The sequence below is a fragment of the Sebastes umbrosus genome, chromosome 18 (assembly GCF_015220745.1).
Source record: "Sebastes umbrosus isolate fSebUmb1 chromosome 18, fSebUmb1.pri, whole genome shotgun sequence".
Taxonomy (NCBI): Eukaryota; Metazoa; Chordata; class Actinopteri; order Perciformes; family Sebastidae; genus Sebastes; species Sebastes umbrosus.
The window spans coordinates 21,498,797-21,525,030 of record NC_051286.1 but is presented as its reverse complement, the minus strand read 5'-3'; the positions used below and the strand labels follow the sequence as shown (position 1 = coordinate 21,525,030).

Sequence of the window (26,234 nt, the reverse complement as noted above, 5' to 3'; positions counted from 1 at the left end):
GGCAAAAAAGCCTCATGTGGAATTTAGTATTGAATTTGCCGTGTTATTAGGAGGGGAGTCACCTTTACCAGCAACTCTGATCTTTTACAGCGGTTTTAAAAAGAGCCAAAATATTTTTTTTGACAATCTTGATAAAAATGTGTCACTTATCGCTGGAATTTTCCTGTATTTGATCTTTATCACTTAACCCTGGTTGAGTTTTCATGAATTCAAACACAGCACACCTGACTTGAGCAGCACACAGAGCCCCAGTCAGACAGCCTCAACAATTATCTGCCACCATCACTTACGATCAGATCATATTTTACAGCTGGTTTTGCCGCAGTCACCTTCACAGCAGCTGAAACGGTTTGAAGTTCACTCGCCTTTTTTTTTTTTCTTGCTTCCCAGATCCCAACCCGCCTCACTTTCCATCTGGTCTGAACATGGAGGCAGGGCTGGGGCCGACCTGTGGGCCGTGTGGGGGCCCTCTAGGGAGTGGAGCCGCCGCTGAGATACTCATTGCTTCATTGGGATTCTCACTGGATCCAATCACACTGTCAAGCTTGGAAAGGAGGCCTGTCTCCCTAGGTAGTGGAAACAGCACACACACACACACACACACACACACACTCTCTCAGAGTTTTGAACATCACTCACTGACACATACAGATGGAGACGGAGACATACAGTATAAATGTGCACCCACGTACTCATGCACCCTTCGCCGGCATCATACGCTCTGTCTCGATCCTCACATGCCTGTTGACGCTCTCGACTGCAGAGCAACAGTGTTTTGGTGTGCAGCTCAGGCTCTGTGCTCTCGTTCGCTCCTGTATTACACAGCCCAGTCTCATCTGGGGAAACTAACCTACTTGAATTTTCTACATTTTGTTCCACTTCAGTGATAATCCATTCAAAGTTATGGTAATATTACTCTAATTTCAGTAAAATTAACAACTAGTAGATGCACTTTGACAAATTGCTCAAAATTACAGTAGACTTTGTTGTTTGTGGAGGTTTCCTACAAGACTAACATGCATTATGTATGCATGGCAATAAATACCCTCGGGGATAAAGAATAGAGCGGAGCTGCCAGACCTGGTCCCTAGATGGCACTGTGTCCACTAGGCAAGGAAGCAGCCCTGCTGTTTATCATGCAGCTGTGACAGCCTGTAAAAGCTTTTGTCAGTGGAACTGAAGATTTAGAGCCCAGATTAGCGCATTCATATCTTGGCAGTTAATTAGGGCTGAGGAGCTAACTGAAAGCTTTGGCTGCAGAGTGATGGAGCGGAAGAATAAGAGGAGGTGTGCTCCCAGCAGGCAGACACAAAAGTGAATTAAGTGCACATATATACACCTGACTATTCTGCTAATGTATCATTGTGTGCACCCACTGTGACATATGAATATGAATGCATAAACCCACACGTGCAACCACTTTCTTTCTGTGCGTGTGTGAACTTTGATGTGGCTTAAAGCAGCAGTGGGTAGAATTGGAGCAAATGTGATTTACAAAAGATATTTTTATAAAACGGTCGCTATATTCTGACAGCAGTGCAGGAGACAGGTAATCTGAAAAATAATGTGCCTCTGTGTCCTCCGGTGCTCCTAATGGCATCTGCAAGATTTCAGAGACCAGAAGAAAACAGACAATCAGCTGGAGCCTTGCCGTCTCTGAGCAGCTGTCAATTACTTGCGAACTCCAATCAAACGGTCAAACTAGGCAACGTTGATCAATTATGAATCAATATCCTGTTACTGTAATGTCTATTTCTCGCCTCAAATGTTTTCAGAAACATCTTGTAGTGTACTTTCTCATTTTACAGCTAAACAGTACACTACAAGATGTTTCTGAAAACATTTGAGATGAGAGATAGTCATTACAGTAACCGAATAGTGATTCATATTTGATCAGCGCTGCCTAGTTTGACCGTTTGATCGGAGTTTGCGAGTGATTGACAGTTGCCTTCGTTGAATGAACAGACAATAGGAACGCTCCCTCTATGAAATGACCTGTGATTGGCCAAAGTCTTTTAGAACGATTTTTTAAAGCCTGAAAACAGAGCCATGAGGAGGTGCAGAAGTCTAGTTATCTCTCAGAGCACTTGAATTACAATATGCTGAAAGGTTACCATGGATTTTTTACCCAGTGATTCCAAAAACATACTACCTACTGCAGGTTTAAGCACTCCTACACACACACAGACAGAAAGACGTACAATGTGTCTGAGGTTTGCAAATGTTTGTATGTGTGTGTCCTCCATAATGCTGGAGTTAAGGTCAGCGGGCTCATATTTTACCTGTCAGGACTGATCACCATCACCTTCATAGATGCTTTGCTTCGGTCCGTGGAGGATACAGCATCTCTCCTGAATCTTTACTGGGACGAAAAAAAAAAAAGAAGCTGCATGTCTACAATCTATACAGGGGGAGCCACACGATGCTACAGCTGCAGACATTCCCAGTGCTCAAGGTTTTTACAGCATCCTTCCTCTGTGTAGGAAGCAACAAAAAAACGATTTAATCACTGACAGAGCTGATGCATCGCTCTTATAAAGCCGCTGTTTATTTGAAAGGGAAAAACATGCCATAAAGCGTTTAAGTGGAATTAACCAGTTCATTAGTTGAAGTAAAATTTCATGACAGGTCAACTGTCAGCCTCTAAATGCATGAAGGGGGAGCCGAACTGCTCCCCGGTTGCCATCCCAGAGAGCCTATACAGGGCGAAGGCAGAGCTAATGCAGTCAAACACACACACAGAAATCCATTTGCAAAAGCCATTAGCAAATGTAAATTGTTTTTCTGTCAATTAAGATATGAATTATCCAGCCGACATCAGCAGGATTGATGTAATCTACTTTTACTAATTTGACTAAAAGGAAAAGTAGTTGCTACACATAAAATCCAATCAATAAACTTTGTCAGCCAACAACTGTGTGAGCAAATGGGTTGTGAATATCAAATGGATACGTTTCCTCCGCTGGCACCCTGCTGGTGTAAATCTGAAAGTGACTAATGGTTGTGAAAACAGCAATACCTCACTGTTTCAGGGTTTGTGCCAGTAGGCTTTATAGGAGCTAAATGTAGAGCTCTCTTTTTCAGCATTAATACAGTTCTTATTTGGGGACTTGAATCCATTATGATAATATTAATTGTTTATTTGTTATTTGGGGAAATGTTTGGCTAAACTATAATGCTTTTATGTTTTTTATGTTTCTGTTGGTGGTGAATTATGCTGTAATTACCTTCCCCGGTGCTTGTTTTTGTTTCTCTGTTCTCTTGATGTTATTGTCGTGTTAAGTGCCTCATAGAATTCGCCTTTTATTTTAATCTCTGCCCTCTGCACCGTGGAAAAGACCATTTATATTTTCAGGATGTCTACTACAGTATTTTCCTTTTTTTTTTTTAAAAAGAAAAAAAAAAGAAATATGCAGTAGATTCTCAGTCACATTTCTGGATTTTGAGCTTTTTTTGGTTGTCGGCTGCCATCTCACCAGGTTCCTTTCTTTACGTACGATCTTACAATTAGACTGATTCATAATCCAGTGTGATGTTGTGAATTAAATTCATTGTTTGACAGCATTTGACAGATGCTCCTCATCACAAATCAGCTCTCAACAGCTGAGAAATAAAGACAGAGAGGTTCTAGTACTGGTGCAAAGTGCACTACAGCTCCAGGCTCAGTTTACAAAAGAGCAGATACATGTTGAGTGATTTAAAAAAAAAAAGGTCAGTCAGTTTAGAGAGGAACTAATGTGGGATGGCAAACAGCTTCACATTCCTTACAACTCTAAAATATCCTAAATTAATACTTGACATCAGTATTCTACCCAACAAAGTCAAAATACAGAAACTACATATTTGATGAGTTAAGACCTGAATCTGTTTCTTTGAAATCTGTTACTATATAAACAAATTGTGCCATAGAAATGTATGATTCCTGCAAAAAACAGCTTATTAAATTTACAGTAACAACAAAACACAGTGACTAACCTCTCTTACACAGAACCAGAGCAAACTACAAAGATAAAGCAAAAATGTTAAAGGCCTACCTACATCAGGTGAGCCCCAGCTAAAACATTAAATAAAAAATGTGCATATTGATGAACTGACATCTTGATAATAATTATTATTATTCCACATATCAAATAAGGTAACAGCTAAATACCTGCTAGCTTAATGACAAAGCAGATCTCAGTAGCTGCAGAGGAATTAATGCTATTTGGTGGTTAAGATTAAATAAGTTTAAATCACATATTAAATGTATTAAAGTGTAAATTAAAGTATTATATACGTTTCAGTATAAATATCATACATATTACAATATTTAAAGTGTATTATCTAAGGGTCCTTTCACATACCTTATAGGTGTGGATGCTGAACTTTTCAGTTTGATCATTAATCAGAGCAACACAGGTGTGAAGCCTCCACAGAGGAACACAGGTGTGTAGGACCAAACAGAGGAACCTGGTCCAACGGTCTGGAAGGCTATCCAGAAAAAACAGCACCTTACCAGTATACAAAGATGCTGCTGGTAGTAATGCCAGAATAATATTATTATAGCAGCAACGAAATGAATCTGCCATAACTGCCATAACCTGCATGGGCTACCTGCATGGCGTCCGTGCTACCACCGTGAATTGACAACGCGCTGACGTCAGACGTACGCCCGTCTGCAAACCAATCAATTGCAATTAGGGAGACGCAGCTCACGTAGGACTAAGTGATGGTCGTTTCTAGAAGGTAACCCGCAAATTGCGAAATCTGATCTGAGATCTGCAAAAACTTGCATAAACTCTCGCTGCCCAACAATCCCAATCGAAATCATCCCGCGATAGTTTCCCCCAATTTGCTGGTTCCCTTTCTAGACACAACACTTAAAGCAGCAGTGGGTAGAATTGGAGCAAATATGATTACAAAAAGTTATTTTTTATAAAACGGTCACTTTATCCTGACAGTAGTGCATGAGACAGGTAATCGGAAAAAAATCATGTTCCTCTGTGGCCTCCAAGATTTCACAGAGCGGAGGAAAACAACCAATCAGCGCCGAGCTGGAGCCTTGCCGTCTCTGAGCAGCTGTCAATCACTCGTGAACTCCGATCAAACGGTCAAACTAGGCAGCGCTGATCAAATATGAATCAATATTCTGTTACTGAAATGCTTATTTCTCGCCTCAAATGTTTTCAGTAACATCTTGTAGTGCACTGTTTAGCTGTAAAAAGAGAAAGTTTGTGACCTGGCTGCCATGTTGAGATCAGTTGAGGAAATACCAAGCACCGCCCACCAGCCGGATCAAACTTTCTCATTTTACAACTAAACAGTACACTACAAGATGTTCCTGAAAACAGTAACAGAATATTAATTCATATTTGATCAGTGCTAGTCAGCTAGTGTGATCGTTTGCTCTGAGTTTACGAGTGATTGACAGCTGAATCTGTTGAATGAACAGCCAATAGGAACACTCTCTCTGTGAAATGACCTGTGATTGGCCAAAGTCTCCCGTCACGGGCTAGATTCTTTAAAGCCTGAAAACAGAGCCATGAGGAGGTGCAGAAGTTTAGTTTTCTCTCAGAACACTTAAATTACAATATGCTGAAAGGTTATTATGGAATTTTTGCCAAATGATGCCAAAAACGTTCTGCCTACTGCAGGTTTAAGGGTCAACAGGAATGGCAGGTAATAGTCCTTTAGTGCACTGGCATAATTGCAATGTGAAACCAAAACGAACCGGACCGAATGTACGCCTTTACAAAGTAACAAAAACGTGAACCTTGGTTGTGAGGAGGCCCTTGGTGAAAATGGACAAGAAAGCTGAAAGAACACTTTTATTTGCATTCTGTGAAGATTATTCAAAGGTTTAGTATGTAGATTTTATGGCAATGATGGTTTGGGGTAAAATAATCTGCCTAAAATAGTAAATTTATTACAAGCATCTGTCCATCTGTTATGCAGCCTGGAAACTTTAAATCTGCATTAACAGATTTTTGGGGGCAACGGAAACTAAATGTAAACACAAAACTGACATAAAGTTAACAACTAAATGCTTCACTATGTTCAAAATTAAGACAGTCACAACTTTATCTGTCTGCCTTTAGAGCTTTATTTCTGAAAAATAGCTGTCTGCTGTGACCCTGAAATGCTCCGTAGAGCTGAGAGGAACTGCATGGTGATAATTAAAACGTGTTAATATGAAAATATTGATTATAGCCGCTGTAAACCTGTATTTCTCAGTTGCACTCTGTGCCTTTGCAGGGCAGGATATTGTAATTGGACGATGAAGTGTGGATTGAATATCACTGCTTGCTAAAAATGAATGTTGTTTTCTTACACATTAACTTTTTATTGTGTCGACTTATACAGAACAAATTTCCACACATTTTTTGGCGAAGAAAAAAAAAATGAATCTTGAAATGTGGGTCTGTGAGTCCCTCGGTGGAACAAATCCCTACTGGCCCTCTTGTTCTCATTGCCTGTGGCAGGATGAATGAGTTAATATGTAGTCATTGTGCGAGCTAGATATACTCACACACGCCGCTCTGATATCCTACATCAATGGGCTATTGCAAGTTAATGACCAGCTATGTGAAGGCCCATTTGCACAAAATATGGACAGTGTAAAAACGAGCTGGGAAAGCAGGTGCTGCCGCCATTGAGTAGCTCATAACCCAGCCATATGGTGGTGGAGAATCTCATTTGGCTGTGCACTCTCATAAAGGCCTGACTCTAAAGAAACCCAAATCCATTCCTCTGCTGTTGTGAAGACTCTGGACCCTCTAATAACCGTTTTCCCCACTCGGCCTTTTTTCTCTTGTTGCATCGATGAACAGTGTATGAATTTGCATAATGATCTATAGGTAAATGATGGCGTTGAGCTGCTCTGCTCCGGACTTCATCTGAATGGAAATGACACCACTTCTTGGTATAAAAGGAAATCACTGAAGCTACAGTAAATGGATGAGAAATTGTGGTTCGGTGAATAGTCTTCGGCGTAAGATGGTACATCTATCTCCATCTCCTCGCTGCGTTTTCTCCCGCCTTTACACCAGAACATGGACGAGAGAGTGACAACCACCCGCAGTCTAACATCCAAAAACGTTTGGGAACAACATTTTTTTATTTCTGGGAATTGTTTGGAGTCAAAGGAGCATAAGACAATAATAATTAACTGGTTGAAAAAAGCCAAGTACCAACACAAAAAATCAAAGTGAACATACACACCGACTGATTTTGCATGAAAATGAGAACAAATAACTCAGCAATAAATAATGACATAAAAAACAACATATTGCCGGAAGAGAATGTCATAAAAATGAGACATGAAATTAAGCTACACAATAACAGAAAAAAATGCAAAAAAGACAAGTTGAGCAGACGAGAACATTGACGTCAGAGTTTTTAAAAAAAGGAAGAAAAGAAACAAAAAATAAAACACCTGTAAGTCAGTAAGGTGCTAGCAATAGATCTCCAAATCCACCATAATCTGTCTTTATTCTCTTGTTCTGTTTTTTAAATTTCCAATAAAAAAATAAATAACATGATGAAAAGTAATTTCAGAGTAAGGAGAAGTCCCTAATACAAGATCTGAGGGAGTTGTTTTCTATTTGATTGACAGCTTCCAATGGTGAAATATTCATGCGACTGAAGAGAAACACCATCCAGAGAGACTAGACGTCTAATCTAACAACATTTGCTCCCCGCCTAAACAAATGTTCCTGTGCACATCATATTTTATCTCCAGGCGCTCCTGGCAAAAGAATAAAAATTATTTCTCTGCCGTGTTGCTCCAGCGGTAAAATCAAATCAAATGATCTGTCTATACAAGAAGAGGACTTTTTAAAAAATCAACAGAAACTTGAATTTTCTGTACAATATTGACCTGCAAAGCACAACGGCTATGATGTAATAAAATATGTAAACATATTTGCTGTTTTTTGACACAGTCGTCTGTGACAACAGATAGAATCACACTTGTTCACACTGGAGTAAGTCTTTAGCCTGGATTTTTTTTTTTTTTTTAAGATTGCGACAATTAAATCTCCGCCGGACACAAATTATGATAATGCATTTTGCCACGGCATCTCAGGAAATGTATAGAAAAACTGGACCAAAAAATGTAAAAAGAAAGCAAAGAAAAATGCTATCAGAGATTTAAAATTCAGAGAAATAACAGTATATTGTGCCTGGTGGATCCACACTTACACACTTGAACACCATCTAGAATTTGGTTGCCGTGCTCGGCAGTCCAATGATTAGCTGAGACGTGAAGGAGGGAGAGAGAAATATTGAGATACATTACTGCATCACATCCTGCTGAGCGGTCACTGAGCACTGCCTAGTCAACCCTGACTGGACATCATCCTTCAAAAAAAAGGACCTAAAGTCAATAAATAAATAAATTACTAACTGAATAAATAAAAAACAAAAAGAACTAAAAAGACAGCTTTAAGTACACATATACTTTAGCTCGTATCGCATCCATGAAAGCTACATTTAATGAAACCGTTTTGTAATGCGAATCATGTTTTGACTTCCAACTTTCCCGACAATCATAGTTTCTTGAGGTCCCTCACTTACACAGATGCCAGCACCACGTCACATACACCTCACATGCATGCTCAGAATGGCCGAAATGACAGTGATCGTATTTTACAGGGTTACAATGGACAAGGTCGTTAGAACTCCAAGGATCACACACCTCTTGACAGTCACTTGGGGTCGCGTGGATGCGGTGTTATTCACGCTGCCAAATGTCTCCAGCAGGGACTCCTTAAAAAGATCCACGTTGAGTCCCGGTGAAGTTGTACTGCATTGTCTCTCTGTAATGCTTACAATAGTAAGTGTGCTTCCATAAGCCAAGTTCTTTTTGTAAATGTTTCACTGACTCAGTAAGTCTTGAGTTCTCAAGAGATTTTTATCCTTTTTAAATCACAGTTGCCAATATGGTACTGTCAAAATGTTTATAACTGTGTTGCAAACAGTTTATTTTTCTATGTGTTGGGAAATGACTTTTGATTTCTATACATAATATTCCTTGTCCTTGTCTTTCGGTCTCTTGCTACTTGCGCTGCCTTTGGCGCTGCCGCTGGGTGCTTTATCCTTCACCACAGCGCCATTGGTTTGCGCCGAGTTGCTGATGTAGTTGCGCGTCTCGTCCACCTGGTAGGAACCCTCGTCCCTGTTCCTGTACTTGTACATGGCGTAGAGGAGGATGAGGATGCAGAGGGCGGCGGCTGAGACAATGCCCACCACCATGCCCGTGGTACTGCTGGATTCCCGGATCACCTCTGAGGCCCCCGGGGGCACCCGCCGCACCACGCCTGGCACAGTGGGCAACGCGGCAGGCACCGTGCGCAGCATGGGCGAGGTGATGAAGGGGCCCCGTGGCTTGGTGCCGTCCAGATCGAAGGACGTGGGCAGGGGCAGCAGGACTATGTCCGGCTGCGGGGGTTTTACCTCGCGGTTGTTCATTTTCCCGGCGGGCAGCTTGGGTGGCGTGTCCGAGGGGACCGCCGCCGGCGGCGTGCCCCGGAGGTCGGGCAGAGGCGAGGTGGGTGTAGTCCTACCTGCCTCAGAGGCTTTGCTAGGCCTCAAGTCCTTGGCCTCCCACTTGGGCGCGAGGGCTTTGTAGCCGCCTTCATAGGCCGATGTGGTCAAGATCTTATCTGTTACCAGGGAGAAGGTGGTGTAAAAATCTTCATCGTCAGTCGGGGGCAGGCTAGAGTCGAAAGCTTCGCCAGAGCCAAACCCCGAAATCACCATGCCATCATCATCATCATCATCACCATCATCACCACCATCACCATCATCACAATCATCGCTGCCTCGGTCCGACAAGCAAGGTACCCCCGCCTCAGTGGCCATGGCCAAGGATTCTTTGGTGGTCTCAATAATGGTGAGGACGGGGTGGAGGGTTGGGGGGAAGGGGATGAAGGGAGAACGGGTGGATACAGAAGGGATGTCTATGGGGTCCTCGACTAGCACGGGGATGACTAGCTCCCCTCCTGGAAAGTGAAAGAGAGAAACAAACGCCAGTCAGTGAGCAGAAAGTCTTCTATCAGCGAAGCAAGAAGCAGCCAAACACCAAAAGAACCGATAACAAAAGAACTTAAAAAGCAAAGCTCAACATAAGGAGGAAATGAACTGAAGAGAAACAAAGGAAAGAAAGAACGGAAAAATACTGTACCAGTGCAAAAACAATGAAACTCAGAACCAAACAAGACCCAAACTGAAAGAAAACAACAGCCATAAATAAAGTATACATTGCATCAAAAGGCTTTGAGGGATGCACAGGGGTGAGCCACATTAAACTGACTCCACGCACTGACTCCTACATATCCTGCATGTTCTCACATGGCAGTATGCTCTCTCAGATATATACTGCACTATCAACTAGTCATGGTTATCATATGTTCTATATGCTGCATGTATATTCATAATTTACTGTATAAAAAAAGGTGTGAATTATGTGCAATGCCACACATCATGTTGCCCTATATTTAGTTCTATCTGCATATCTCTCCATATAAATGACTAGTTCAGGCTTTTAAGAGGCTTGTTTCATTTATCTTCATGTGCAAATCCTTTTTAGTCCGTTCAAAAAGTGAGCACTGAAAGATGCGCTCTGTGGATAAAAAGAAGCAGAAGGTATTAGCATTTGTTTGCAATTCAAGTGCAAGCCAGTGGGCCTGAAAGCAAGATAACTAAGTTTAAATGAGAAACTGTTTGTACGGTGTTTCATATAGCTGCTGAGTGAGGCGCTTTATAACCCTGTTGACCTACACGGGTGAACAAATACTAAACAACTGAAAAATGACAGAGAACTAATAGGGAAAAGCAGTGTTTTTGGACTGGAAGTGCTCCGAACTCCAAAAAACATGACCATGGGCCTCTTAAAAACCTGACTTTGACGCGCTTGAGGTCTATCAGAGGGGCACACACTGATCTACAAAAGAAAACCAGCCGATTAAACTGTTGTGAGGCTATTAAACAGGTGTTTTCAGTCGCTATATGCACCATAGATGTGGGTCAATAGGGGCCTACTACACCCACTAGTAGGTTTTATCATCTATTCACATGGTAGATCACAGAAAGAAGGTGAAAAAGAAGAGGACAGCAACTAACGGAAGTCAGGCGCCGTAGTATAGAGTGCTACAGGGGTGACATATTTTGTAGGCCAACCAGGAAGTTAGCATCGCCCTGGGTTCCCTCGACAAAAAGCCAACGGGATTTTTCCATTGGGTTTTGGATTATTGCAGAAAATAAGCTCTGTGGCAAACAAACGTTTATGATACTGCCATGTTTTATTCATTGAGATAATCTTCGCAAATGAACAACATTTCTATGATTTTTCAAGCATAAATGCAATCGCCAGAAGTAAAAAGCTAACGTTAGACTATAAACAAACTACAGCACGGTCTCATGAGCGCGAGGATACACAAGGCTGTAAAGGCGGACGAGTCAGAGTGATGATATTTAGTAGTCTCATTTAGCCACTTGTTAGCAACCGCCCTTTTTTAAGACACATAAAGGCTTCACAATTTACGAGTGGGATATTTACTGATGTACTTATATCGTAGAACAAAACTTTAAAATCTCTTAAGCTTGTGTTAACCACAGACCTTATTTCAGGCTTCTAACTAAAAACCCATTCAAAAAACTTGGCTTCGAGACGAGTGAAACCTGAAGTGCTAAAATGCTAACTCATTTCCGGGTTCAAGGACTCATTCCTGTAGCACTCTATAGAGAGCATGAAACTTCATATGGGGTGGAGGTCGGGACGATGGATGGGACTCAAAACACAGGGCTTTCACCCAGGAGGCTGGAGTTTGCATATTATGTGAAACCAACAACGTGTAGTAGTTATTTTAAGCCAAAACACAATGTTTTTCCCTGAACTTGACTAAGTGGTTTTGTTGCCTAAACCTAAAGAAGTTGTAGTTTGTTGCCTAAACCTAAAAACACCTTTTTGTTTGTGTTCAGTTTTACAAAGTGTTATTATACTGCTTTGTTGAATACTTGATTCTGATTGGTCAATCACGGCGTTCTACACTATTATTTCATTATAGCAGATCGTTGCTATGTATAACTAACTCTGGTGAACCATTTTCGTGTCGAATTATTGGTTTCTTGAGTAAGTAGCAGTGTAGTAAACGGGATAATGTACAGCTTGCGGGTCACTGTTGTGAAATAAACCCCTTCAGGGCCATGCAGGACCCCTCCACTTCGCGTCTTGCATCGCCCTGTCAGGGTTTATTTCACAACAATGACCGGCTCGCTGCACATTATCCCTTACTTAGTACATGTTGCTTTTAAGTTTCGCTTTCACTTTTACAAAGTAGTAGGAGTAGTAGGCCCCTAATGACCCACACTGATGGTGCTTACAGCGACAGATAACGCCTATTTAATGGCCTGATAACAGTCGAATCGGGTGCGAAAACCGTCCCGGCAAAAAGTCACCACTCACAAGTGATAGGGAACAGCATTAGTGGGCTCCCCTATTTGCCCTAGCCTCTTGCCTTTTGACCCCTACAGTTACCACGATGGCACAAAGTCACCGGGCAGTTCAATCACACCTGAATGTTTTCTGATTTGTACTTTTTAGTGGGAGAAACTTGCTTGTAACAGCTTGTGTTCTCTACTTAGGAGTGATTTTACTTTATTGTTAATAAAACTTACAGACCTACTTGCTTAAAACATTCCCACATCCACTCATTCTAATAAATCCATTTGGGAACACTTGATACCACATGCTTTACCGGTTAAACTCTGTTGTTCGGCTACTACAAAGACTTTGAAACATTCAGATGTCTATTGAAGCTGCTTATCCTCTTGCCAAAGTGGCTTGTTTGTACATTGCAAAGGCTCACAAACAGGGCACTATAAAGAGATGCAAACCTTTTGGAACAATAAAGAAAAAAGAACACAACAGAAATTAAGGAAAACCGAAATAATAATGAAAAGGCATTGCAAAAAAGAGTTCAGAGTTAGGGCAAACATTGTAAAAAAAACATTCACAAAGTAAAGCCACAGATAGAGCTATCCAGAAAGGGATTAGTAATAAGTAAGTAGAAAAACAGGTAAAAACAAAGTCAGCTCGGAAAATCATAAAAGCCTACGAAAAATAGAAAAAAAAAACAGTTTTCAAAGGAAGAAAGCATACCATCAGTTTTGTCAACTTACATCAACAAATTGCCCGCATGATTTTGGCAGGAAGAAAAAAAAATTTACAAAAGAAAGTTGTGTAAGAATGCCTTTGGACAAGTTAGGTTAGTTTCTTTTTTAGCAGTTTCTGATTAATTAGTATATATTTCTCTTTTTAGACAGGATGGTACAGGGAGGCAACAACACATACATCCACACATCATGACATGAAAAATAATCTTCACCATTCTGTTCAGGATATCTTTTTTTTTTTGTTCTTTTGATATTCATTTAATTTTTATATAAAAAGAAAACTGTATATCTATAATTCTTGCTTTGATAGATAAGTCTCTTCATAAATATCTACAGCCTGATTAGATGACTCTTTTTCTTTTTCTTTTTTTTTTGCTCGACTTTAACTTCAGTAATGAACAAATGGATGACTGTACATATCTTAGAATCTCTACGTAAAGGGTTCGGGAGGAGGGAGTGTGAGACGGGGTGGGACCTATGAACATACTAGGAAGGAAATGACATAGATGGGGGTGAACGTGTACATCAGTTGCCATGTCCATGTAAAGGCGGCACGAAGCGGTCGGGCGGCATTAGAGCTTTTGGCTGTAAGGAAGGGATGGGGATATACAAACAATGAGCATATACATGCCCATCTACAAAAGAGAACAGCACTCTCAACACTGACAGTTTTACAAACCCTAAGCTGCAACTTCTTTGCCATGCACAGAAATCAATCGACTCATTTATTGATTAAATCCAAATTTCAATCAGAAATAGCTATTAAATAACAGGAAAATATTAAAGATCAGCATAGAAACAGTTTGGAACACTTTTCACAGATAGTGGCGAGGGTCTACTTTGGAGGTGTCTTCTCTTTTTTCTCTATGAAGACTTTAATTTGCAGCTGCGTGGTTTTTGATGCCCAATCTCTCGTTGTTTACCAAACAGTAATTCATAGAGAAAAGAGGAAGTTTCATTCTAATTAGGGAGGAAATCATCAAACATTGGCAATAGCGATTCTTAGCAAATTAGCAGATAGTTAAAATTTGAACATTTTCAGAATAGAAACATAGATACACATATATGTGTTTTGACATATATGTACAAAAAAGACAAAAATAAAACAGATTAGCAAGCAAGAAAGAAAGAAAGGCATTAAATCTCTCACACTATCAAAGATGAACAACCAGAAAGCACACACTGAGGCAGACAAAGAGGAAGGGGACAGTTTATAGGCAAAGTGTCACCACCTTCATTTAACTAATAATAAAAGACTTTATTATTAGTTACCAGTACATTTCTCTTGTTAGTATTTTTTAAAACACGGGACAGGGCGTGCAATCTGGATGTACGTCAGAGAAAAGAGAGGTCAATCAGACATGGTTTTATTTTGGATTTTTAGTTCCACTATAAGAAGTTGGGTTAATGCATGCTTAAGTAAGTTGCATTTAGGGAGAGTAATATACAATAACAATACAGCAAGCCGTGGGACAGGTAGGTAGGGGAAGGGGTTTTGAGAAGGGGGTCACAGGTCAGTAGAAGGTCACTGCCACCAAGGGCTGTGGGATATTTATCTCAGGCGAAAGAACCATTCATCAGCAGTTAACAGGGGAAGAAGGAGCACCATGGGTGATATATAACCAGCATTATGTGGCATTTAGGCCCGCTGCATTCGCTAATTAATCAAGGGGGAGAGTAGAGGGATAATTAATGAGCTCGTTTTTTATTAAATGTTTACTGTAGATGCTTTGCGTCATGTGCATAGCCAACAGCCTTCGGTTGACAGATAAACAGCGTGTTGGGAAGGAGTTCCACAAGAGGGCACGGGTGGCGGGGTTTATTTGTGCCTCTGGTGACTTGAAGGAGATGCGAGAGGCGTATTTGTCTTCAGATATCTGGGTTTGGTTCCTCCTCTGCAGGCTGGTTATAGAAACTCATTCATTACATAAAGCTGGATCTATGAGTTGAGTATAATTGTACTGTACGCTGTCCTGACTGTGTTTTATCAACACCGACGTCTTAAATGTGATTTACCTGCTTTTCCAACCATGCTCCACACTTATGTCTGACATGACATAGCCCTTTTGGTGCCCTAGAACCCTAACCCTAGCCCCGTAAACCACATCACAATGGTTTTAATACAAAAATAAAGTTTTTTTTTATTTTCATAAATAACTGTATTTATTATAATTAGTGCTGTCAATCGATTAAAATATTTAATCGCAATTAATCACATGATTGTCCATGATTTACTGTAATTAATCACAAATTAATTGCACAGTTTTTATGTGTTGAAAATGTACCTTAAAGGAAGAATTGTCAAGTATTTAATACTCTTATCAACATGGGAGTGGGCAAATATGCTGCTTTATGAAAATGTGTATATATTTATTATTAGAAATCAATTAACATAAAACAATGACAAATATTGTCCAGAAACCCTCACAGGTACTGCATTTAGCATAACAAATATGCTCAAATCATAACATGGTAAACTGCAGCCCAACAGGCAACAACAGCTGTCAGTGTGTCAGTGTGCTGACTTGACTATGACTTGCCCCAAACTGCATGTGGTTATCATAAAGTGGGCATGTCTGTAAAGGGGAGACTCGTGGGTACCCATAGAACCCATTTACATTCACATATCTGAAGGTCAGAGGTCAAGGGACCCCTTTGAAAATGGCCATGATAGTTTTTCCTCGCCAAAATTTAGAGTAACTTCTTAGCGACAAGCTAGTAAGACATGATTGGTACCAATGTATCCCTTATGGTTTTCTAGTTTCGTATGATGTCAGTATCATATTCACTCTAGCTCTAAAACTGAGCCCGATAAAACCTCCGAAAGATAAATTGCGTTAAAGAAATTAGTGTTTTTTAAATGGATTTTGACAGCCCTAATTATAATATAAATTAACAATTAGTCAGTGATATTGTGAGCTTAAAAGCGTTCAGTTTCACTTCAATTTACATTTTTATTATTAACAAAAAAGTGCGGCTAGGTAGATGAAAAAGTGGAAGAAAGAGAGTTACAGGGCTGGAAAGTGTATTTCTTTCTATCTTTATTTGTTTGTTCATTTGTGACCTCAATGCAGAAAATGATGAAGGGCGTTCACCGGCATTTTTTTAAAAATTCTATTGTATTTTTTTATAGGGCGACCAGCGCTCCCCAGAAGGTGGTGTCCTAGGCGACCGCCTATATAGCCTATGCCTTAAGCCAGCCCTGGATATAGCCTGGTGTTCTATTGTATGACAGTAGTGTGTCTCTTCAGCTAACAGCTACTGTTGCATAGCTGTGATAATATTCTCCTAACAGAGTCCTGAGCTCCTCGCCTTGTTAAATAAACAATACCAGCCCAGAGAAAGTGATTTCATCCGAGGCTTTATTTATCCAACTCTGCCCTTGTTGTCTTGGCCTTGTTTGCATCCTCTAACTCCGTTTTTGGCTAACAGCTTTCGGCAACTGTTAGCTTTGCGCTATATCAACAAAACACTTGGATGGGAGGGGAACCGCTGCTAGTCAAGGGTCTCCAGTGAAGTCAGTGCAGAGGACCTTGATGTATTCGGTAAACACTTTAATCCTGTGTAAGCTCTTGCACAAGCATTGCACGTCTTGCTGCATTCCTGAAGCAGACAAACACGGCGGTTTCTAATGGGTTTGCCTAACCAGGCTGCGTTTGTTTTCCGCACTCGTCAAGATGGATGGGATTTTATTCTAAGCCTCCGTCTCCCCGGCAAATAATTCTCCACTCCGCTAGACCTACAGCCACTTCCTCTGTTTTCTGTCTTTTTAAGCAAAAGGAAGTCAGGCCTTCAGATTAATGTGTGTTTCTTCCTTTTGTTTCTAGTGTTTCTTTGCGCCGGTGCCTACTGACTAGCCCTTTGCATCAATGAGAAAAAAACTGATGCTATCTTTTTAAACCACAAAAACGAGAGCATGAAACAAAACGGAAATTTTCCACGCATTCTGCCTTGCATCTTTCCTGGTAAAAAAAAAAAAAGCCTATCTGCGGCAGGCCTGTGCCTTTTGAAGAGGAATTAAGTAAATATAGTTATTTCTAAATGGCTGATTGACTACCTCAGCAGCTTGGAGGCTACAGATGCAGAAATCTCAGAGCAGCACTTTCTCTTCACTTCCCTCTCTCTTTTCCCTCTTTCCTGGCCTGATCCCCGTGTCCATCCAGCGTTTGCTGAGGCTTCCGAATGGAGATGAATCCCGACGGTGTGTCAGGGATTTGACGATGCTACACCATAAAAGCGGAAAGCCGGTGCACCAGCACCGACCATGGATGAACTGAGTCAATGGGATTTCAACGCTGCAAATTGTGGGTGAGTCAGTGGTTTGGGGCCCTGAAATCTCATTGTGGCTGCGCACATTGTGCCCAGACACCTGCTGTAGCAGATTCATTCACCTCTACCCACCACAGCTGGGTAGCTGATTATCAGGGAGCCAGCAAAACACATATTCTCCGTGTGTGGACACACTTAAAGGGACATGCCAGGGATTATATTGGTGCCCTGTGCAGTGGCTGAGCTTTCTAGAGACATGTACCTTAAGAAGCTGAGCACTTTACCCTGCCATTAAATTATCTTATCTCTCCTGTGCACACCCCTGCGGAGAGAGGTCTAATTTCTCACTGATGGACAATTCATTTCCATCCTTAAAGTTGAACGATGTTTCGTTTACGACTCCAGCAAAGCGCAGAGGTCTGCCCTGTGAGGATGCATGCAACTACCTCCGGCTGGGAGGAGGAGCATCCTGAAGCCCACGGTGCATGGCAGATAGCTCTTAATCTGTCATCATGTGGCTGGGGCGCATTCTGGCGTATTAAATTGGCATCTCCAGCAGGCGTGGCGACTCGCCCCTGTCAGCCGGTCGATTTGCTGTACAGCTGTTAGGCTGCACCTCTGCACTCGGCGGACATGTGTCAGCTGAATAACCTTTAAACTGATCTGAGGCCTGTGTTGAAGTGACAGCCGGCCCGATGGGGCTTGACGGAAGCCATAGCTTGACGCCACGAGGAAACTCAGTGATCCATCCCTATCATACTTCATTCTGCGCCCCCTACACGTGTCGGAGCTCTTAATATACAGCGGTGAAGAAATCACACACAACATAACACCCGATGCCTCCAGTCTAACATTAATTTGGGCCACAGACTCTCCACTTCACCCACCAAGGCCAACGAGATGAGGAGAGATCTATAAATATGTTAGACCTGCTTGATCTGTGCTCCACTTCATCAAAGGCTGATAGGGTAATGGCGCATGCAGGACCATTTATGGCCCTTTTATTAAATACACAATCTTTTCTAATCTATTTGACTGTCACACAGAGTGCAACAGTTACCCTGTTTGCAGAGATTTGTGGGAGGCTGTCTCGTCTAGAAAAATGACAGTGCTGTGGCGTTTGTTCAAACAGATTGGAACCACCTACCTGTATGTCTATGCTCAGTAGCAACAAGTAAGGGTGAGGAGGCTGGTATGATGAACGGGTGCATAAAACATACGCCTATCCACAGGAGTCTGTGTTCAATCTCTTACCAACAGTCAACAATGAATCTTCCCCTATCCCTAAACCTGATGTTTTGGCCATTTGGGGGCAGCGCTACAAAAAAACATTGACATATTACATCTCACAAAGGCTAAAACGCTCCATACAGCTGAAGTGAACTGTAGTCGGGTGATCACTCTGAGCATCTCCTTTCATATTACACTCACATTTGATCCATTATCATTATAAAAATATATAGATTAGAGCAGCTTTAAACCTTAAACATAGAGGTGGCAGATTAGAAAATGTTCTTCTGGGTAATTTTAATGGGCCTTGACCAACAAGCTGTAGTGTCACTTGTCGTACAGTGGAGCCACTGCAATATAGCACTTTTATGGCACACATATTGAATTGCTGTAGCAGGAAAAAACACAGGTGTAACTAATAACAACAACGATGGCTCAATTCCATTTATGTGTTCAAGGACTTAGGGATTGTGCATACAGTATCCCTGACCAGCGCCGTCTCGTTCCCAGTTCGTCAAATATCAACGCTTTGTCGCGCCCCTCGGCGTCTGATACGACACACTTTAGCGTCTGTATGAGACACATCGGGCTTTCAACTTCAATGTCAACCCATCCGTGGCAATATTTGACACTGGATGGATGGGTTAAACATAGGACTTTCACCCAGAGGGCTGCTGTTCGTCTCTCGTGTGAAGCCAAAACTCAAAGTTGACTTATTTTAAGTTACATACGTTAGTTAACTTACCTAACATACTTGATTTACGTCATGTTCTTAAATTACGTCATATACTTAACGTACGTAACATACTTAACTTACGTCGCATACATAACTTACGTCACATGCTTAATTTACATCACGTACGTAACATACTTAACTTATGTAACGTGCATAACATACTTAACTTACGTCACGAACGTTATGTACTTAACTTATGTACGGAACTTAAGTTTTGTAACTAACAAACTTATTCTAACCCTAAGACACCTAAGTGATGAGGTACTAAAAGGTGACGTCAAGTGGTCCTGATTAAGCGGCTGTATATGAGAACAGGTTGTCCTGACACAACTTACCGACACCACCAGTATATAGAGCAAAGTCATCATTAATGTTGCAACATCTGTGCTTTTTCTGCTATGACAGGTCAAAATGTCTGCTCTGTTGTTCTGCATTTGTGCATTGTAAGCATTGGTTAGTCCTCGTATACAAGTGGGGCTTTTTACATGAGCTTGTTATGATCTGGTCTAACTAATATTAGGCTCTAAAGGATTTACAGCAACTTGTAGGCACTGTATGTACAAATCAAACATGTTTGCATTTGTACTTGTGGATTTATGAAAATCATTTGCATCAATTACTAAAATATAATTACATATTAATCACAAAAATTGCTCAGATTACACGGTAGTGACAAGCTGCAACTCCGTTTAATCACTGTGAAATTAAATCATAAATTGACTTGCTGTTCTCTAAACTGAGCATTGCATATTTTTCATCAGCGATTTCCAGTTAGTAGTTTTTTTTTTCCCAGCTATTGAATTCCTTCATTTTAGTTGTACTTTTATTGTCAGTCGGACTTCTAGTGATGTCAACGTGTTCAGAGGATTGTCGAGAATCTCACTGCACACTCCTTTATTTGCCCTCTTGTGGAACTCACGTGGGATAAAGGGAGAAGGTAAGGTTTAACAGTTTTATTAAAAACACACAGACAACACGACCACGAGACGAACCACGTACAGCAGACAAGACAGACGTGGCACTGACAGAGACAGCAGGCACAAGCACAAACACAACACGCCTCCGAGGGAGGAGCTGCCGCGGGGCTACAGCGACGGCGCGGGACCGCAGCTGTAGCCCCGAACACACACACTGACATGTAGTAGAAGCCAGCTGGGGGTTAGCCTGAGACTTATGGGTGGAGAAGAAGCAGTTACACAAAATGGATGCCAATCATATCCATGCAGAAGCAGGGGTGGGTGGGGGGGAGAGGATTATAAGTTAGTCTATAGAGCTGCGGTACAGTCCAGTACAGTGTGCATGCCACAAATGCCTTCTACTTGGAGCAACAGATAGAATAGAAAAACAGATATACTTTGTGGCAATAAAAGTCTTTTTATGCCATCTGCATTCAAACAGACATGTATATGCAGAAAGGCTAAAAGAAAGAAGGTGGGTGAGTCGGGATGGAGGGGGTGGGAGGGGAGGGGGTAGGGGTTAACGCTCGGAAGGGGAGACAGGGAGTCATTCTTTCACACACAACTTTCTTGAGACAGAATGGGGTTGCCTGCACAAGGCCAAAAAAAGGATGATGGCAAGAAAAGATTTTGTTGCCGTTCATTTCCCTATGTTGTATCGAAAATGGGGGGGGAGGAATGTTTCTTTAGAAGCCATATGGCACAAAAAAAATAAACACAAACTTGATGAGGAGGAGAATTTTCCAACCACCAAAAGTTCATGCGGCACAAGATGAGGCAAAAACGGGAGGAGTGGACTCTATCCTTGCTTGGAGGATGGACGACGGATGATGAGGAGGACACCAAAAGAAAAAGAAAAACCAACCACAACAAAACAAGAAAAATAAAAATCACCCCACTCGAAAACCCGCCCCGGCCCCAAAGTAAAGCCAAAAACAAAAAGCTCAAATCTTAAGCAACCCAACAGCTGGGTCCAAATCGATACAGAAGAGAGATGTTCATATGTGCATCACAGGAGAAAAAACAAAATGCAACGGAAAAGAACACCATGTCATGCAACTGTTCATACGACTGGAAGCGGGGGGCAAGGAATGAGGATATGAATTTCTGTGTCAACATGGTGAAATGTACAGTATGTATGAGTGTGTATGACTACATATGTTGCCACTATATGAGGGGAGGGTACCATGTCGTCTTTAGTAAACAAAAAAACTTCTTGCTTCTCACTTTTGTTGCACTTCCACTTTTGAGAGTACTTGGGTTTGAGGTACGGAAAATAAAAAAAGCAGTTCACATAAGCAGCAGAAATGTGCCTATTCAATTCCAGTAATCTCTGACTTAAGAGAGCAACTCGTGCTTATACTGTAGATAAAGAACCTACAGGGAAAATGGCTTTCTCTTCACATAAAAAGCCATAAGCGCGAGGACCTAAATGTGGTCATAATTTTCAAGGAAACAAACGCTATTACGGCGTGATAAGGCTTCAAAGTAAATGAGTTCACAGATTGGAGGAAAAAAGGCAAAATTACTGGCAGAGTATCTACTGAAGTACACGGAAAGACCTCGTTTCCGAGAAAAATAAATAACTGATTATCTGTTATATTCTCCGAGCAGAGATAACAAAAAGAAAGGGCGATGCATTGTTTCAATTTAGGCTTATCATAAGCGGTGAAAAGTGGACATATGCTGGCTGCTAAAATGAGCCATATTGAGCCAGATTAACGTGGCATCAATTAGTCCGCGATGATGGCGTTTTGAAGGACAGTGAAGCAATCAAATAGCCTGAGTTGTTAATGAATTTCAGAGTGCCTACGGGGAGACGCTTTCTACATACTGAGCCAGTTTCCATAGAGCTCCCACTCTCCTGGTTTACTCCCATACTATAACGATGTATGCCAGCGGCCCCTGGGCACGAGGGTGATTGACAGTTCCTTGTTGAAAAGTCGTCCAAACCCAAGTCGCCTCAAAATAACCACCTCTTTTAAATCTGCGGTTTTATTTCCAGCTCTGAGTGAATGTCTTATCACTTTGATCTAATCACAAAGTGACGTGTGTATATGTATATATGTGTGTGTGTGTGTGTTTGTCGTGTATGTATGTGTGAAGGGAGGAGGGAAGAGAGACGATGCGCACAGAAATTCGAGGATATCTGTTCTCTATTAGAATGTTTCAGGTAAGGCAAGCCTCCGACGAAGGAAACAGAGGTACAAACGAGAAGAAGAAGAAGGAGAGGCAGGAGAAGGGGAGGAAGAGGCTCTGTTGCAGTTAGTCTGCTACATATCACAGTATCTATGCTGAAAGCATCTTTGTTCTCGAAAGAATCTCAAAATGTATCCTCTGTCAAGAGAGACGCACACACACGCACAGCAAGAGGAAATCGACCAGTACAGGACAGATACATTTTGAAGCATCAGTGCGGGCGACATGGGGCTTGATACTAATTTCGTACTTTGTGGAGTAAAGTTTTGCTCTCGACCGAATGCTGAGAGAACAAAATTAGTATCAACGCCTTGTCATGTCTGCAACCAGTGGCCCCATAGCTAAGTGTAACTTGTTCTCAGAGATGAAAGGTGTGAGCTTAGACTATAGCTGACTAGAAGATGTATGCATTTACAGTTAACTTCCTACAGAGAGCATGCTAAGGATGTTAATTCTTACTGCTTTCATCCAACTCCAAAGAGTTCTTTAAACTTTAGATATACACTGAGAACCCCTCACACTAGTGTATATATCTCACAGTGGCTACTTTTCGGAGTGCTTTTTTTTTTTTTTTAAGTTACACTTGAAGCTCCCATGGGACATGATGCTAAGAGGAGAGGCTCCTCGGTAGCAAATCAAAGAAAGATAAGGAGAAATAGACCAGGTTCAGAGCAAGCACAACTCGACACACCCATCCCACCTGCGTGTCCGGAGTCGCACTCTTCCAGGTCCTCGTCGTCGCTGGAGCACTCCGCCGACGAAACGATGTCATCGGTCGTCTGCGGAGAAAGAGACACGTTCAAACACGCGCACAGGGGAAATGTGGTTAGGCCCGGGGCTGTACAGTACAGTGAGTCCTCAACTTGCACCCGGCCGTACCCATTCAAGGATATCTCTGCACACACAGACCTCTCCGCCTGTCCTTCGGCTTCCATATATCACTTGGAGTCAATCATATTTCACAGTGTTTATCATTCTTCACTTTATGTGCTTTCCACCTCCGCAGATAATTGTTTTCCTTCACCCTCCGCATTCTGCCTCCGATAATTTATCGCCCCCCTCCTCCTCTGTCGTCCACAATCAATGGCCCCACCAAGCCCTCACAGATCAACACTGTCCCGGGTTCTGATTTGTGCTAAAGGGTGCAGGAGGAGGGAGGGGACGGGGCGGCACACTTGCTAGCTACACCCGGACCAGCAATGGATTATCTGCACCCTCCAGTTCCCACAATTCTGATTTATCCCAACCCCCCGTATTCACTTCTTTCGGGTCGACCCATGGAGGACAGAAGGGGGGGGAGGTTGTATTTCAGCGGCGGTGCGCTGGGCAGCCGGCGTTTATTAGAATGAATCAGCGAGGCGATAAAATAAGCCCTGTCACCAAGCAGGGTTATGAAATCAGAGCGCTGATTGAGTTTTCCAGTCCTGGCCGAGGGTGTGGGGCTCTAAATATCATTGGGTTTGACAGACTAATGAAACGCGCCCCCATGCTTGTGCTGCCGCTTCCAACGGGGGCCCAGAGAAAGCTGTCCGCCTCTACCGTATGCACACGCACACACACACACACACACACGCTGATGCTCAACATGCATACATCTACCAAACCTCACAAGCGAGAAAGTGGATTTTTCAAAGCACATTCCCAATGCGTGGTGTGATTATGCGTGATGGACTGTGCTATTTTCTGTATCAGTACATTTGATAATGCGCTAATGCGTGTTTGTGCTGGTATGCACAATGCACCACATTATATGTACTCCAGCGTGAGGAGGCAAAAAGACGAAGGAAGAGGGGAGGCTCTAAACTAAATTGCTGTAAAATATGGCCCCTCGGTAAACATGACTATTTATTGAAGCCACATTACAGGCGTAAAAGTCTTGCTTATTGCTGAAAGAGGGTTATTGCTTGTTATTATGATAGCGGGCAGATGTGGGAGGCAGGGACACAGACAGAGAGAGAGAGAGATGAAAAACCCCAGCCACTTCAAAGTCTGTTCCAGCAATTTTCAGCCCGAGACCATCTCGCCGTAACCCAGCATCAACTGAAAACACTGCCTTTCTCTTGTCCATTCATGCAGCATTTCTCTGCAGCTGACGCCGACAGCATCTCAGCACAGAGCAAATATTCTCACTGCTTTGGATGCACCGGCTTAGCTTAGAGTCTTACACACCAATCTACATGTTTTAAATGCTAAATTTTGCTGAAGGGATGATCTTTTATTATCATTTTAGCAAGCTTGCAAATTTTTCAATGAAATAAATATTTTGGAACAACAGCCTAGTGTATGTGTTTTGCTATAAGCCCCTTTTCTGACTTGCAGACAGGCACTTCATTATGCAAATTTGACATGTCAATGTCATGTCTAAATAAGCGCCCAAGACAATTTTTTCATAACTGTTGCGATGGCAATCTGACGAACTTGTTACATGTCCAGTCTAACATGGGTCAAATCGTAATGGTGATGGCCAAAATTCCGAACTCGAGGCTTCAAAACGGCAGTCCACAAACCAATGAGTGACGTCATGGTGACTAAGTCCACTTCTTCTTACAGTCTATGGTCAAATCTGAATTGAATAACGTCAAGTTCAGCGCGTTTACATGCGCATAAGTAACGGGGTTACAGTTCTATAGAAAGCTCATTTCCTAAACATTATGTTAACAAGGAACCTGGTTTCTGTAATTGGGGTAGAGGATTAGAGAAACTATAATTAATGTACTTTAACAAGCGGATTGAAGGCTGCAGCAACACATGCTTACAGTAAGTGCGCAGAGAGAGAGATATTAAGACATCTTGTTCCGTCTTCTTAAGAGCTACACTGTAATAAATTTGTAATGTCTATCATTTCTCATGCATAAAGAAAATAAAATCCATTGAATAAATCATGAAATACTCTAATGAGATATTTAAGTTGTGGAGATTCTTCTCATGTCGCATCAGTCTGTAAAAATTAGCTTTCATTTATTTTATATATACTGTATTCCCCCTGCGGAGCGGGGGCAAATGAGGAAAAAAAACTTGGAAAACTGCTATAATCATCAGACCATCAGTTTCCCCAATTACAGTATCCATGCAGCAATTTACAACATGTGTGCAGACAGACATAAAATGAGAGACACATTTCTCTTTAAGGGTGCACAGGCACTGTCAGACTGTAAGCTGAATATAGGCAGCAGATGTTTAAATTCTATTCAACTAGAATTACCGCCTCACGGTTGTGTGCCTCCGGCAACCAGTCAAATTTCAGTTTGCATCCATGTCTGTCCAAAATGTCATCACATCATCATTTTATCCTGTTAAACATTTGTGTGAAATTGTCATAATTAGCATAAGAATTCTTGAGTTATGGCAAAAAACATATTTTGTGAGGTCACAGTGACCTTTGACCACCAAAATCGAATCAGTTCACCCTTGAGTCTAATTGGACATTTGTGCCAAATTTGAAGAAATTCCTTCAAGGTGTTCCAGAGATATCACGTTCACGAGAATGGACCGGACGTACGGGCAACCCAAAAACACAAAGCCTCCGGCCACAGCTATTGCCAGTGCGGAGGCATAAAAATGAGGGGAACATTTATTAGGGAAGTGGCTCCAAACATTTTTGTCTGGAGTACCACCACAGCCCGATCAAGTGAGATCAACCACCCCTTTATCGACACCCGTCCTTTGAAGTGATTTTAAAAATGTATGTA

The 26,234-nt window shown here is 41.8% G+C and overlaps 1 protein-coding gene and 1 long non-coding RNA gene across 15 annotated transcripts in view; one reads left to right on the top strand and one right to left on the bottom strand.

Moving 5' to 3' along the window:
* Positions 1 to 26,234, bottom strand: part of nrxn3b (neurexin 3b) — a 355,996-nt gene that overhangs the window by 513 nt on the left and 329,249 nt on the right. For 10 of the 14 annotated variants that reach the window (XM_037750889.1, XM_037750890.1, XM_037750888.1 and 7 more), the window contains 2 exons: positions 23,246 to 23,324; positions 7,063 to 9,983 (listed from right to left, as the gene is read on the bottom strand). In XM_037750889.1, the coding sequence (XP_037606817.1) occupies positions 8,998 to 9,983; positions 23,246 to 23,324 (1,065 nt within the window). In that variant the 3' untranslated portion in view covers positions 7,063 to 8,997. Of the gene's footprint in view, positions 1 to 7,062; positions 9,984 to 13,519; positions 13,741 to 23,245; positions 23,325 to 26,234 lie in introns of those variants that run through there. The other 4 variants (XM_037750895.1, XM_037750893.1, XM_037750894.1 and 1 more) reach the window with 3 other exon arrangements.
* On the top strand, positions 15,940 to 22,899 carry LOC119477062. The gene is made up of 2 exons (XR_005204169.1): positions 15,940 to 18,501; positions 18,610 to 22,899. It is a non-coding gene; the product is annotated as an uncharacterized LOC119477062 (long non-coding RNA).